The sequence below is a fragment of the Dryobates pubescens genome, chromosome 19 (assembly GCF_014839835.1).
Source record: "Dryobates pubescens isolate bDryPub1 chromosome 19, bDryPub1.pri, whole genome shotgun sequence".
Classification (NCBI taxonomy): domain Eukaryota; kingdom Metazoa; phylum Chordata; class Aves; order Piciformes; family Picidae; genus Dryobates; species Dryobates pubescens.
The window spans coordinates 3311622-3326095 of NC_071630.1; the positions used below are offsets into that span (position 1 = coordinate 3311622).

The 14474-nt window shown below is 67.0% G+C and overlaps 1 protein-coding gene across 2 annotated transcripts; it reads right to left on the reverse strand.

The window, feature by feature from the left end:
* Nucleotides 1-1896: 1896 nt before the first annotated feature.
* Nucleotides 1897-12527, reverse strand: SLC38A7 (solute carrier family 38 member 7). Of its 2 annotated transcripts, none has more exons than XM_054170137.1 (11): nucleotides 12478-12527; nucleotides 8684-9104; nucleotides 7220-7418; nucleotides 6977-7121; nucleotides 5471-5569; nucleotides 4903-4960; nucleotides 4084-4198; nucleotides 2580-2727; nucleotides 2294-2493; nucleotides 2097-2151; nucleotides 1897-2012 (listed from the first exon to the last, which is right to left on the reverse strand). In XM_054170137.1, exons 2-11 carry the CDS (start codon nucleotides 8942-8944, stop codon nucleotides 1910-1912), a joined length of 1383 nt encoding a protein of 460 aa, XP_054026112.1. In that variant the 5' UTR covers nucleotides 8945-9104; nucleotides 12478-12527; the 3' UTR covers nucleotides 1897-1909. The 2 variants fall into 2 exon arrangements, with proteins under 2 accessions (XP_054026112.1, XP_054026111.1); XM_054170136.1 differs by lacking the exon at nucleotides 12478-12527 and adding an exon at nucleotides 11104-11137.
* Between the last annotated feature and the right edge of the window lie 1947 nt (nucleotides 12528-14474).

Consider the following 14474-nt stretch of genomic DNA (forward strand, 5'->3'; position numbering starts at 1 on the left):
TGTGGAGAGGAGCTCCAGCAGCACAGGGGTGCTGGGAGAAGGAGCTGAAGCTGTGGAGAGGAGCTCCAGCAGCACAGGGGTGCTGGGGAGAAGCTGAAGCTGTGGAGAGGAGCTCCAGCAGCACAGGGGTGCTGGGAGGAGGAGCTGAAGCTGTGGAGAGGAGCTCCAGCAGCACAGGGGTGCTGGGAGGAGGAGATGAAGCTGTGGAGAGGAGCTTCAGCAGCACAGGGGTGCTGGGAGGAGAAGCTGAAGCTGTGGAGAGGAGCTCCAGCAGCACAGGGGTGCTGGGAGGAGAAGCTGAAGCTGTGGAGAGGAGCTCCAGCAGCACAGGGGTGCTGGGAGGAGCTGAAGCTGTGGAGAGGAGCTCCAGCAGCACAGGGGTGCTGGGAGGAGATGAAGCTGTGGAGAGGAGCTCCAGTAGCACAGGGGTGCTGGGAGAAGGAGCTGAAGTGTGGAGAGGAGCTCCAGCAGCACAGGGGTGCTGGGAGAAGGAGCTGAAGCTGTGGAGAGGAGCTCCAGCAGCACAGGGGTGCTGGGAGGAGGAGCTGAAGCTGTGGAGAGGAGCTCCAGCAGCACAGGGGTGCTGGGGAGAAGCTGAAGCTGTGGAGAGGAGCTCCAGCAGCACAGGGGTGCTGGGAGGAGCTGAAGCTGTGGAGAGGAGCTCCAGCAGCACAGGGGTGCTGGGAGGAGCTGAAGCTGTGGAGAGGAGCTCCAGCAGCACAGGGGTGCTGGGAGGAGAAGCTGAAGCTGTGGAGAGGAGCTCCAGCAGCACAGGGGTGCTGGGAGGAGCTGAAGCTGTGGAGAGGAGCTGCAGCAGCACAGGGGTGCTGGGAGGAGCTGAAGCTGTGGAGAGGAGCTCCAGCAGCACAGGGGTGCTGGGGAGAAGCTGAAGCTGTGGAGAGGAGCTCCAGCAGCACAGGGGTGCTGGGAGGAGCTGAAGCTGTGGAGAGGAGCTCCAGCAGCACAGGGGTGCTGGGAGGAGCTGAAGCTGTGGAGAGGAGCTCCAGCAGCACAGGGGTGCTGGGAGGAGCTGAAGCTGTGGAGAGGAGCTCCAGCAGCACAGGGGTGCTGGGAGGAGAAGCTGAAGCTGTGGAGAGGAGCTCCAGCAGCACAGGGGTGCTGGGAGAAGGAGCTGAAGCTGTGGAGAGGAGCTCCAGCAGCACAGGGGTGCTGGGAGGAGGAGCTGAAGCTGTGGAGAGGAGCTGCAGCAGCACAGGGGTGCTGGGAGAAGGAGCTGAAGCTGTGGAGAGGAGCTCCAGCAGCACAGGGGTGCTGGGAGAAGGAGCTGAAGCTGTGGAGAGGAGCTCCAGCAGCACAGGGGTGCTGGGAGGAGAAGCTGAAGCTGTGGAGAGGAGCTCCAGCAGCACAGGGGTGCTGGGAGAAGGAGCTGAAGCTGTGGAGAGGAGCTCCAGCAGCACAGGGGTGCTGGGAGGAGAAGCTGAAGCTGTGGAGAGGAGCTCCAGCAGCACAGGGGTGCTGGGAGGAGAAGCTGAAGCTGTGGAGAGGAGCTCCAGCAGCACAGGGGTGCTGGGAGGAGAAGCTGAAGCTGTGGAGAGGAGCTCCAGCAGCACAGGGGTGACAGCAGCTTTCCCACACCTCAACCATGACCTCTTATTGACTTTTCTGGTAGTGATGTCTACCTTGGGGGGACAGAAGGGGATTGACCTGGCTTAAAGGTCTCCTTGTAGTGATGCTCTGGCTCCAGCAGGGACACAGGGCTGAGGGAAGAAGCCTGACTGCTTGGTGTGTCAAGACACCCCTGGGGCTCTTCCAGCCCAGCTGACTCCTCTTGGATCTTCCCAACACACCCACACAGGCTTCTCCCCCCTTCCCTTTGGTGCCAGGGGAAGCCTGCATTCCCTCTGGCATCACCATCCAGTCCAGCCCGGAGGAGGAGGAGGAGGAGGAGTCAAGCTGTGAGGTCCACGAAGATGGCGTTGGCAGTGGTCTGTCCGAAGATGAAGGCTCCGAGGGTGACCATGAACACCCCGTAGCTGACGTAGGCCCACCAGCTGCAGGCAGGAGGACAGGCTGTGCTCAGGGGGCACCAGCACCCCAGCACCCCCCAGGGCAGGCAGGGAGCAGGCTTTGCTTACCTGATTGCCCTGGTTTCTTGGATCTCAGAGAGCTTGGCTTGAATCAGGCAGAGCCCTGAAAGGCAGGAGAGGCACATCGGGACCGGGACCAAGACTCAGGCTGCCCCAGGGAGGCTTCTGTCCTTCTCCACACACCTCCCCTGCCCCCTCCCTTCTGCCAGGAACCACCCCCCCCCCCCCCCCCCAGCATGCCCTACCTGGGAAGACAAAGATGAAGCAGGCAGCCAGGCCCCCGATGACGGAGATGACTTTGCCGATGTCCGGGATGAAGAGCGCCAGGAGGAGGGTGAGGAGGAACCAGCCCAGCGTCTGCAGCAGGCGGCGCCGCCGCTCCCGCACCACGTCCTCCTCCACCGTCACCCCGCTGTACCGCAGCCACAGCCCCTCCAGCACGGCCCTGGGGGCACACAGCCAGGCCAGGAGGCCCTCCTGCTGCCGTCCCCCCACCCCCCCAGCTGCCCCCCGCCTGCCCCCCGCGCTCACCGGCCGCAGAAGTGCAGGATGGGGTAGGAGGTCAGCACGCAGAGGATGATGAAGGCCCGGGCCAGGGCAATGGGGATGTCATTGGAGGGGTAGGACATCAGCACATCCTGCTCCACGCTGGCTCCAAAGGTCAGGAAGCCACAGACACCTGCTGGGAAGGGAGCACTTAGAGGAGGAGGGGGACATGATGGGCTGCAGCAAGAGAAGCATAGCCAGCAGGGCCAGGGAGGGGATTGTGCCGCTCTGCTCCACTCTGCTGAGCCCACAGCTGCAGCTCTGTGCCCAGCTCTGCAGCCTCTGTGCCAGGAAGGCTCTGGAGGGGCTGGAAGGTGTCCAGAGCAGGGCCAGGAGGCTGAGCAGAGGGCTGGAGCTGCTCTGCTCTGGGCACAGCCTGAGAGAGTTGGGGTTGTGCAGGCTGCAGAGGAGAAGGCTCCAGGGAGACCTTCTGGTGGCCTTCCAGGAGCTGCAGGAAAGCTGGGAAGGGACTTTGGAGGGGGGTCAGGGAGGGCCAGGACTGGGGGGGATGGAGCAAAAGGAGAAGTGGGGAGCTGGAGATTGGCTGTGAGGAAGAAGTTGTTGGCCAGGAGGGTGGTGAGAGCCTGGCCCAGGCTGCCCAGGGAGGTGGTGGAAGCCTCCTGCTGATGCCTGGAGGTGTTTGCAGCCAGGCTGGAGGTGGCTGTGAGCAACCTGCTGTGGGGTGAGGTGTCCCTGCCCATGGCAGGGGGCTTGGAGCTGGAACCTCCAGGCATGAGGCTTCCACCACCTCCCTGGGCAACCTGCTCCTGTGTTTCACCACCCTCCTGGGGAAGAACTTCCTCATAACATCCACTCTGAATCTCCCCATTCCTGGTATCAGTTCAGGAATCCCCAGCCCAGTCAAGCCAGGCTTCACTTGAGGAAACCATCCTCTGCTTCTGAAGGAATTCTGCTCCCTGCCTCAGCAGCCCTGCTCAGCTGAGCCCTGCACTCACTCCAGGCACCTCCTCCTCTCTCATGACTCCAGGGGTATTTACATGAAGATAACTGTATCTCTGTATGGTAAGACAAGGAGCAGTGGATGGAGACTGCAGCCCAGGAGCTTCCAGCTCAGCAGGAGGAAGAACTTCTTGGCTGGGAGGCTGCCAGAGGCCTGGAGCAGGCTGCCCAGAGAGGTTGTGGAGTCTCCTGCTCTGGAGCCTGTGCAGCCCTGCCTGGATGTGTTCCTGTGCCCCTGGGCTGGGTGCTATGCTCCTGCTCTGGCAGGAGGGGTTGGACTTGATGCCTGGGTGCCTTCCCCCCGCTGCCATGCTGTGATTCAGACAGACAACTCTATCTGCACCCTTCCAGCCTCATCAAGCCAGTCCCAGCCCCTCCAGCACTCCTCTCTCAGGGACCAGACAGGGACGGGGCACGGCGTGGGGGGAGGGTTAGGTGGAGCTCAAGCTGTGCTGCCCAGAGCATCACTGCACTCCTTAAGCCATGCTCTGAGCCCCAGGCCCCACTCAGAGGCTGTCCTCTTGCTCACCTGTGCCTGTGTAGACGAAGAGGGCGATCACCATGGCTGCCGTCACCACTGTGCCCCAGGTCTTCACCTCTGGCTGCTTCATGCTGTTGAAGACTGGCACGCTGCTCACGTGGCACTGCCAGGGGCACAGGGACACAGGGTGGGCTGAGCCCAGGTCCTGCAGCATCCCACTTGGGATTCCCACTCCCCCCAAGGTGTGTTGTGATACTGTGATCCCCAGCACCCCCACCCCCAAGGTCTGTTGCTGGAGAAGGGAAGGTGAGGCCAGGCTGCCTTGGACTGCTGGAGCTGCTGGGAGCACAGGCTGAGGGAGCTGCAGCCTGCAGAGAAGGCGGCTCCAGGGGCACCTCAGAGCTGCCTGAAGGGATGCTGAGGGGGTCTGGAGCCAGGCCAGGGGGGAAGGGTTTGAAGCTGAGACAGAGCAGGGTCAGAGTGGAGCTGAGGAAGAAGTTCTGCAGCAGGAGGGAGCTGAGAGTCTGGAACAAGTTCCTCAGGGAGGCTGTGGCTGCCTCCTGCCTGGAGGTATTCAAGGCCAGGAAGGATGAGGCCCTGAGCAACCAAGTCTAGTGGAGAGGTGTCCCTGCCCACAGCAGGGGGGTTGGAGTAGATGGGCTCTGAGGTCCTTCCCATCCCAAACCATGCTGTGATTCTGTTTCCCAGCTGGTGTAAGATCAGCTCATCCCCCTCCAAGCATGGTGAGAGGTTGAGCTGGCTTCAGCAACCTCACAAAGCCATCTGGTGAGCACATGGAGAGGGTTGTGGTTGAACATCCAGGGGAGAATCCCTAGGCCATGGCAATTCCCTGACCCATGTCCTTACCTGGAAGCCAAAGCAGATGGTGGGCATGGCATTGAAGATGGCTGTCCAGCTGGAGGGGCTGGGAGGAGAGAAACAGCCAGCAGTCAGAGCAGGGCCCCCTGCATCTCCTTGGACACTGCCCAAACCCCTTGCTCTGCCCCAAAATTCCTTCTGCCTGCAGCCAGACCATAAATGTCCTCACACCATGAGGGAGGGGACAAGCCCCAGGGGCTCTGCTGGCCAAGGAAACAACCAACATGTCCCTCAGGCACAGCCCTGGCTGCTGGCTGAGCAGAAGCCCTGCACAGAGAACCTGGGGCCTGCTTCTAGCAGAGCTAAAGGTCAGTCAGCCTCTCCTGAAAACCTCTGAGGGTGCTGTGGGGACCTCCAGGAGGTCTCTTTCCTCTCCTTCACCACCTGCTCCACTGAAACAGGCAGGGATGTGGCCACTGGGGAGCATCTGTGCAGTGCTCTTGGGCTGAGGGATGGAAGCTGGGAGGGAATGGTCCCCAGCCTTTGCAAGCCTCTCTCCTGCCTGGCTGTGCAGTGCTGGGATGGCCACCAGCAGCACCACAGAGCTTGCACTCACCTGGTGGGGATCTCCACAGGCTCCAGCTCCTTGTCAGGCCAGATGTACTTGATGATGATGACTGCTGTGACATACCAAGTGCCAATCACACTGAGGGAGCTGCAAGAGGGGACAGGAGACCATCAGCATGCTGCCTCTTTGCTCCATGGAGGGTCTCCTCTCAGCTGCTTCAGCTCCATCTTGCTCCCTGCACAGCTCAGGCCACCCCACTCCTCCCCATCATAGAACCAGAGAATTGTGTTGGCTGGAGGAGACCTTCAAGATCATCAAACCCAACCCTTAACCCAGCACTGCCAGGGCACCACCAAACCACAGCCCTCAGCACCACATCTCTGCAGCTTTTAAACACCCCCAGGGCTGGGGACTCCACCACTGCCCTGGGCAGCCTGGGCCAGGCCTTGACAGCCTTGGGGAGGAGAAATTGTTCCTCATGCCCAACCTAAACCTCCCCTGCTGCAATTTGAGGCTGTTTCCTCTTGTCCTATTGCTTGTTCCTTAGGAGAGGAGACCAACCCCACCTGGCCCCAGCCTCCTTTTATGCCAGATGGCTGCTGAAACCCTCAGCTCCTAGGAGTGCCACCCAGAGAGAGGGCACTGCCCACCTGTGTGCCCCAAGGAGCCTGCTGTGTGAGGTGGGCTGAGGCTGCCCCAAGGTGGGAGCTGCTGTCAGAGCCTGTGGGGTTGAATGGGGCAAGCAGGAGGTACCAAAGGGCCATCAGCCCTGTGCTGGATCTGAGCCAGAGCCACAGAACTGTGTGGGATGGAAAAGGCCTCCAGGATCACCCAGTCCAAGCAGCAAACCATGGCCCCTGCCAGCCCAGGGGGCACAGGAACACATCCAGACAGGGCTGCACAGGCTCCAGAGCAGGAGACTCCACAACCTCTCTGGGCAGCCTGCTCCAGGCCTCTGGCAGCCTCCCAGCCAAGAAGTTCTTCCTCCTGCTGAGCTGGAAGCTCCTGGGCTGCAGTTTCCAGCCCTTGCCTCTTGTGCTGCCCCAGGGCACAGTGAGCAGAGGCTGTCCCTGGCCCTCCCTTCCTGCCCCCCAGCCCTCAGCTCTTGATGGCCATTGCTCAGATCCCTCTCAGCCTTCTCCTCTGCAGCCTGCACCCCCCCAGGGCTCTCAGCCTCTCCTGCCCAGGCAGTGCTGCAGTCCCTTCAGCAGCCTTGCAGCCCTGCCTTGGCCTCTCTGCAGCAGCTCCCTGGAAAGGTCCCTGGAAAGGTCCCTGAGATGTCCAAACCCTCAGGGCTGAGCAGGCAGAGGTGGTGGCAGCCTCAGCCCCGGAGGTGTTTGCAGCCAGGCTGGAGGTGGCTGTGAGCAACCTGCTGTGGGGTGAGATGTCCCTGCCCATGGCAGGGGCTGGGAGCTGGCTGAGCCTTGGGGTCCCTCCCAGCCCTGGGGCTCTGTGATTTGATCACATCCAGGCTGTCTCCCCTGGGCCCATGCTGCAGTGGGTGCTGGCTGGCCCAGCCCAGCTGCCAGCCCCACAGCCACCTCCTTCACCCACCTGGCATATTTCTGGAAGCCAATCTCCTTGGGGATGGAGAGGGGCAGGATGAGGAGGAAGGCAGTGATGCTGATGGTGAACTTGCGGTCCAGGTACCAGCGCCTGAGCCCTGCTCCCTCCGGCTCCCTCACCAGAGCAGCAATGACTGTGGGGGCAGAGGAGAGGGTGGGCAGGCGGTCCCCTTCCAGCTGCAGGGGCAGCAGCTGCTTGGGTTTGCTCCCCCCCCTGCTGGGCCACACTCACTCTTGTCCTGCTGGTCCCCAATGATGATGAGGAAGGCGATGCAGGTGCCGAAGGTGTAGACGGCGATGGCCAGCTGGCAGAGCACGCCGGGCACCCTCCCGCACACAGCCCACACCACCTCCTGGTAGGTCCTCTCGTTGCTGGCCTGGGAGCAGTAGGCCAGGATGACCAAGCCCCCAATGATGAAGATCAGCATGCACTGCAGCACAGAAGGTCAGGGGCTGGAAGGGACCTCCAGAGCTCCTCCAGGCCCAGCCCCCTGCCAGAGCAGCAGCACCCAGAGCAGCTCCCCCAGGAACACATCCAGGGGGGGTTGAATGTCTCCAGGGAGGGAGACTCCACAGCCCCCTGGGCAGCCTGCTCCAGGCCTCTGGCACCTCACAGGGGAAACATTTTCCTCCTGTTGCCATGGAGCTTCCTCTGCCTCAGCTTCCACCACTGCCCCTGGTGCTGGCATTGGGCAGCCCCCAGCAGAGCCTGGCTCTGGGCATCACCCTGCACAGCTTCAGCACCAGCAAGGAGCTCACCCTCAGGCTGCTCCCAGCCCCAGAGCCCTCAGCTCCCTCAGGCTGCTCCCAGCCCCAGAGCCCTCAGCTCCCTCAGTCCCTCCTTGCAAGGAAGATCTTCCCCTGCCTGCAGCAGCTCTGTGGCTCTCTGCTGGACTCTCTCAAGCAGTTCCCTGAGCTCCTTCCTGACCTGAGGGCCCAGAGCTGGACACAGGATTCCAGCTGTGGCCTCAGCAGGGCAGAGCAGAGGGGGAAGAGAACCTCTGTCGACCTAACCACACCTCTCTAATCCACCCCAGAATGGCCCTGGGGTGGGGAAGAGACCAGGAGGGGACCACTGAGGCTACAGAATGATCAGGTCTTAAGAACCACCCCAGGCAGGCACCCCAGAACACAGGGAGCACCATCCCTGGTGCACTTCACCCACAGGGCTTCCTCCCAGGGGCCAGCTCCTCTCCAAGCCCCCTCTGGAGTGCCACACATGCAGCCCAGATCCCCCCCAGGGTGGGAGAGGGCAGCACTGTCCCTTCCCCAAGCTCTCACCCCCCCTCTGGAGTGCCACACATGCAGCCCAGATCCCCCCCAGGGTGGGAGAGGGCAGCACTGTCCCTTCCCCAAGCTCTCACCCCCCCTCTGGAGTGCCACACATGCAGCCCAGATCCCCCCCAGGGTGGGAGAGGGCAGCACTGTCCCTTCCCCAAGCTCTCACCCCCCCTCTGGAGAGCCACACATGCAGCCCAGATCCCCCCCAGGGTGGGAGAGGGCAGCACTGTCCCTTCCCCAAGCTGTCACCCCCCCTCTGGAGAGCCACACATGCAGCCCAGATCCCCCCCAGGGTGGGAGAGGGCAGCACTGTCCCTTCCCCAAGCTCTCACCCCCCCTCTGGAGTGCCACACATGCAGCCCAGATCCCCCCCAGGGTGGGAGAGGGCAGCACTGTCCCTTCCCCAGGCTCTCACCATCTGCAGGGCGATGCCTGCAGCCACCCCTCCGGCCATGCTGAAGGCAGCAGGGAAGTTGAGCAGCCCAGCCCCCAGGGCAGCATTGACCACGATGAAGACAGCTCCCAGAGCAGATGTGGCCCCCAGCCCATTTCCTTGGCTCTCTCCACCCTTGGGCAGGGTCTCCACGCTGGGGCTCTGCAGCAGCCTGGCCCTTTCCCCGGCGTCGGCGCTCCACTCCCAGTCCTTGCAGTCGCTGTTGATGCTGCCCTGAGCCATCCTCCCTCCTCAGGCGGCACACACCAGCATCCACCTCCCCCTAGGGCTCCTCCAGCAGGCTCAGGCAGCTGCCTCGAGGAGGGTCTGCAGCCAGGGCTGGCTCCATCGGGTGGGGAGAGCAGCAAGGAAGGCGGCACAGGGCTCAGGCACTTCACTGCTCCTGGCAGGGGATGGAGGAAGCAGGAAGCACATTAGCAAGGGACAGCTCTGGCATCGCATGGGACACAGGGGACATGAGCCCAGAGAGCCATGGAATGGGCTGGGCTGGAAGGGACCTCAAGCACCACCAAGCTCCAACCCCCTGCCTGTAGGGCAGGGACCCCTCCCCCCACCCCAGGCTGCTCCAGGCCTCATCCAGCCTGGTCCTCAGCACCTCCAGGCAGGGGACAGCCACAGCCTCCCTGGGCAGCCTGTGCCAGGCTCTCCCCAGCCTCCCTGCCAACCATTCCTTCCTCCTCTCCACTCTCCCTCTGCCCTCTGCCAGCTCCAAGCCATTCTCCCTGCTCCTGGCACTCCCAGCCCTTGCCCACAGTCCCTCCCCAGCTCTCCTGCAGCCCTTCAGCTCCTGCAAGGTTGCTCTGAGCTCTGCCTGCAGCCTTCTCTGCTGCAGGCTGCACAGCCCCAAGCCTCCCAGCCTGGCCCCACAGGGGAAGCTCTGCAGCCTCTCAGCATCTCTGTGGCCTCCTCTGGAGCCTCTGCAGCAGCTCCAGGTCCTCCTTGTGCTGGGGGCCCCAGAGCTGGAGGCAGTGCTGCAGGGGGGCTCTGAGCAGAGCAGGGCAGAGGGGCAGAATCCCCTCCCTGTGCTGCTGCTCTCCCTGCTCTGGCTGCAGCTCAGCACTCAGCTGGCTCTGGGCTGCTCCTGGGGGGCCAGCTGCTGACTGCACACAGAAGTCCTCATGGCAGCAGAGCTGTGGCAGCGCTCAGCTCCTGTCCCTCACATCCAGCATGAGGGCAATGAAGCTGCTGGATGGGGGGCACTGAGCTCCAGCCATGGGGCTGGGGAGCTGCAGCCTCAAAGTGGGGCTCTGCCGGCACCGGGCACGGCTCTGCCGGCACCGGGCACGGCTCGGCCGGCACCGGGCACGGCTCGGCCGGCACCGGGCACGGCTCTGCCGGCGCCCAGTCCCACAGCTTGGTTCCCCATTTCCAGCCCCGCTCCCTGCAGCTCTTCCTGAGCTCCGGGCAAAGGTCGCTGCCCCACGTGCAGGGCACAGCCGCGGTGTCTCCAGCGGCGACTTCCCCTTTGCAGCACCCCCCGGGGCGACCACCAGCGCCGGGTGACTCAGAAGCTGCCGGACCGGCAGACCTGGTGTTTCCAGTCCCTCAGCCTTGGGGGGCTGGCCAGCCCAGATCTCATCCCTCTGAGCTGCAGACAGCTCTCAGGGCCTGGCAGAGCTGCAAGGACCCAGGGGCAATCCCTTCCCAAGGGACAATCTCTCTGCCTGTTGTTTTGCTAGATGACCACCACCCCCTTTGCTTGGAGGCCTGCGGGCTGGCTGGATCCCGGGCTGTGAAGGCTCTTGGGTGGCTGCGGGATGAGGACAGCCCGCAGGGAATGGCAGCAGCCTCTCTCCCCCGGCCGGGAGCGCAGCGGGGTCCCACGTCCCCAGGCTGGGGTGGGGGGGGGGGGGTTCCGCTGTGGTTCAAACCCCTGCCCCGGGGGGCCGATACTTCTCCCCCGGCCAGAGCAGGATGCTGCTCGGTGCCCTTTCACCCATACGGTGACAACCACGGGCCCTGAGCGGGTGACTCCCCAGCCCCCGGCGGCCCTGCCGGCGCTCCCCGCCCCAGCCGATTCCAGGAGAGGATAAGCAGGGATTCGGGGAGAGTAACACCGGGATGGCCTCGGGGATACCACATGGCCCCAGCGCATCCTTGGAGCTCCCCCCGCCCGGTAGCGTCGTGCCCCGGCCCCAGCCCCGGGCGATGGGAGCCTGCTCCAGCTCCGGCCCCAGCCCTGGGCGGTGGGAGCCAGCCCCGGCCCCGGCCCCGCTCACCGGGCGGTGGGAACCTGCTCCAGCCCCGGCCCCGCTCACCGGGCGGTGGGAACCTGCTCCAGCCCCGGCCCCGGCCCCGTTCACCGGGCGGTGGGAGCCAGCCCCGGCCCCGGCCCCGCTCACCGGGCGGTGGGAGCCAGCCCCAGCCCCGGCCCCGCTCACCGGGCGGTGGGAGCCTGCTCCAGCCCCGGCCCCGCTCACCGGGCGGTGGGAACCTGCTCCAGCCCCAGCCCCGGCCCCGCTCACCGGGCGGTGGGAGCAAGCCCCAGCCCCGGCCCCGCTCACCGGGCGGTGGGAGCCTGCTCCAGCCCCGGCCCCGCTCACCGGGCGGTGGGAGCAAGCCCCAGCCCCGGCCCCGCTCACCGGGCGGTGGGAGCCAGCCCCGGCCCCGGCCCCGCTCACCGGACGGTGGGAGCCAGCCCCGGCCCCGGCCCCGCTCACCGGGCGATGGGAGCCTGCTCCAGCCCCGGCCCCGCTCACCGGGCGATGGGAGCCAGCCCCAGCCCCGGCCCCGCTCACCGGGCGGTGGGAGCAAGCCCCAGCCCCGGCCCCGCTCACCGGGCGGTGGGAGCCAGCCCCAGCCCCGGCCCCGCTCACCGGGCGGTGGGAGCAAGCCCCAGCCCCGGCCCCGCTCACCGGGCGGTGGGAGCCAGCCCCAGCCCCGGCCCCGCTCACCGGGCGGTGGGAGCCAGCCCCGGCCCCGGCCCCGGCCCCACTCACCGGGCGGTGGGAGCCAGCCCCGGCCCCGGCCCCGGCCCCGCTCACCGGGCGGTGGGAGCCAGCCCCGGCCCCGGCCCCGGCCCCGCTCACCGGGCGGTGGGAGCCAGCCCCGGCCCCGGCCCCGGCCCCGCTCACCGGGCGGTGGGAGCCAGCCCCGGCCCCGGCCCCGGCCCCGCTCACCGGGCTGTGGGAGCCAGCCCCGGCCCCGGCCCCGGCCCCGCTCACCGGGCGGTGGGAGCCAGCCCCGGCCCCGCTCACCGGGCGGTGGGAGCCTGCTCCAGCCCCGGCCCCGCTCACCGGGCGGTGGGAGCCAGCCCCAGCCCCGGCCCCGCTCACCGGGCGGTGGGAGCCAGCCCCGGCCCCGGCCCCGCTCACCGGACGGTGGGAGCCAGCCCCGGCCCCGGCCCCGCTCACCGGGCGATGGGAGCCTGCTCCAGCCCCGGCCCCGCTCACCGGGCGGTGGGAGCAAGCCCCAGCCCCGGCCCCGCTCACCGGGCGGTGGGAGCCAGCCCCAGCCCCGGCCCCGCTCACCGGGCGGTGGGAGCCAGCCCCAGCCCCGGCCCCGGCCCCGCTCACCGGGCGGTGGGAGCCTGCTCCAGCCCCGGCCCCGCTCACCGGGTGGTGGGAACCTGCTCCAGCCCCGGCCCCGGCCCCGCTCACCGGGCGGTGGGAGCCTGCTCCAGCCCCGGCCCCGCTCACCGGGCGGTGGGAACCTGCTCCAGCCCCGGCCCCGCTCACCGGGCGGTGGGAGCCTGCTCCAGCCCCGGCCCCGCTCACCGGGCGGTGGGAGCCTGCTCCAGCCCCGGCCCCGCTCACCGGGCGGTGGGAGCCTGCTCCAGCCCCGGCCCCGGCCCCGCTCACCGGGCGGTGGGAACCTGCTCCAGCCCCGGCCCCGCTCACCGGGCGGTGGGAGCCAGCCCCGGCCCCGGCCCCGCTCACCGGGCGGTGGGAACCTGCTCCAGCCCCGGCCCCGGCCCCGCTCACCGGGCGGTGGGAGCCAGCCCCGGCCCCGGCCCCGCTCACCGGGCGGTGGGAACCTGCTCCAGCCCCGGCCCCGCTCACCGGGCGGTGGGAACCTGCTCCAGCCCCGGCCCCGGCCCCGCTCACCGGGCGGTGGGAGCCAGCCCCAGCCCCGGCCCCGGCCCCGCTCACCGGGCGGTGGCAGCCTGCTCCAGCCCCGGCCCCGCTCACCGGGCGGTGGCAGCCTGCTCCAGCCCCGGCCCCGCTCACCGGGCGATGGGAACCTGCTCCAGCCCCGGCCCCGGCCCCGCTCACCGGGCGGTGGCAGCCTGCTCCAGCCCCGGCCCCGCTCACCGGGCGGTGGGAACCTGCTGCAGCCCCGGCCCCGGCCCCGCTCACCGGGCGGTGGGAACCTGCTCCAGCCCCGGCCCCGCTCACCGGGCGGTGGGAACCTGCTCCAGCCCCGGCCCCGGCCCCGCTCACCGGGCGGTGGGAACCTGCTCCAGCCCCGGCCCCGCTCACCGGGCGGTGGGAACCTGCTCCAGCCCCGGCCCCAGCTCGGCGGCGGCGGCGCGACGGCCGGCACCGCCCTGCCCGCTGCACGCCGGGGGTTGTAGTCCGCCCCCGGCCCGATCCCGCCCGGGAGTCGCTGCCTCCCCCTCGGCGACCTCCTCGCAGCCCATCCCCAGCGCTCTGCGGCTGGAAGCGGCGGGGGAGCCTTCGCGGCCAGGGGCTGAGGGGCAGAGGAGCTGTGCTGCGGCTCGTTGGTTGCACCGGGGAAGGGCAGCGGCGAGACCCGCGGCTCGGCACGGGGGCCCCGCAGCCGGCTCCGGAGCCGGCAGAAGCCGCAGCGAGCAGGGTGCTTGATTTATTGCACAGGCGGCGGCCGCGGGCACCGGGCCACGTAAACAACCGTCCGTGGGAGCAGCGGCAGCTCGCAGCCTCCGAGCCCCCGGGGGCAGCGTGAGGCACACGGGCCTGGCCCGGCGCCCCGGCCCCGGCCGCTCCGCGCAGCGCTGAGCGCTCGGCAAATGCCCTGGTGGCGCCGCGGAGCGAGCCCAGGGCTCGCCAGCCCCTACCAGGTCCAGCTGAGGGGGAAAGCTTTACCTGCTGCAAGCAGCAGGGTTCAGCTGTGGGCGCCTCGCTACAAAGACACTGAGGAGCTGGAGCAGGTCCGGGGAAGGGCAACCAAGCTGGGGAAGGGTCTGGAGAAGAGGGCTGGGGAGGAGCAGCTGAGGGAGCTGGGGGTGTTGAGGAGGTTGAGGGAGACCTCATTGATCTCTGCAGCTCCCCGAGAGGAGGCTGCAGTGAGGGGGGGGGTTGGTCTTTACTCCTTCGTATCAGGTGATAGGAGAGGCAATGGCCTCAAGCTGTGCCAGGGGAGGCTGAGGTTGGAGAGAAGGAACAATTCCTTTGGTGCCAGAGTGGTGAGGGCCTGGCAGAGGCTGCCCAGGGAGGTGGTGGAGTCCCCATGGCTGGGGGTGTGGCAGAACCCTGTGGCCATGGTGGGGTTGGGTTGCTGCTTGGACTGGGTGATCCTGGAAGCCTTTTCCATCCCACACAGTTCTGTGGCTCTGGCTCAGATCCAGCACAGGGCTGATGGCCTTTGGCACCTCCTGCTTGCCCCATTCAACCCCACAGGCTCTGACAGCAGCTCCCACCTTGGGGCAGCCTCAGCCTACCTCACACAGCAGGCTCCTTGGGGCACACAGGTGGGCAGTGCCCTCTCTGGGTGGCACTCCTAGGAGCCCAGCGGTGGAACTTCCCTCTTCTGGTGTGTGTGGAAGGGGCAGGAGGCAGCTGTGGGATGAGAGGAGGAGGTCCCCAGCTCGACACAGCCATGAGCCACTTTA

Coding starts and splice junctions, on each gene's coding strand:
- SLC38A7 (XM_054170137.1), bottom strand. CDS start 8,944: ATGGCTCAGGGCAGCATCAACAGCGACTGCAAGGACTGGGAGTGGAGC. Junction 5,570..6,976: donor GGCTTCCAGAAATATGCCAG/GTGGGTGAAGGA, acceptor CCCCTCTTGCAG/CTCCCTCAGTGTGATTGGCA. Junction 2,494..2,579: donor ATCCTGCACTTCTGCGGCCG/GTGAGCGCGGGG, acceptor GTGTGCCCCCAG/GGCCGTGCTGGAGGGGCTGT.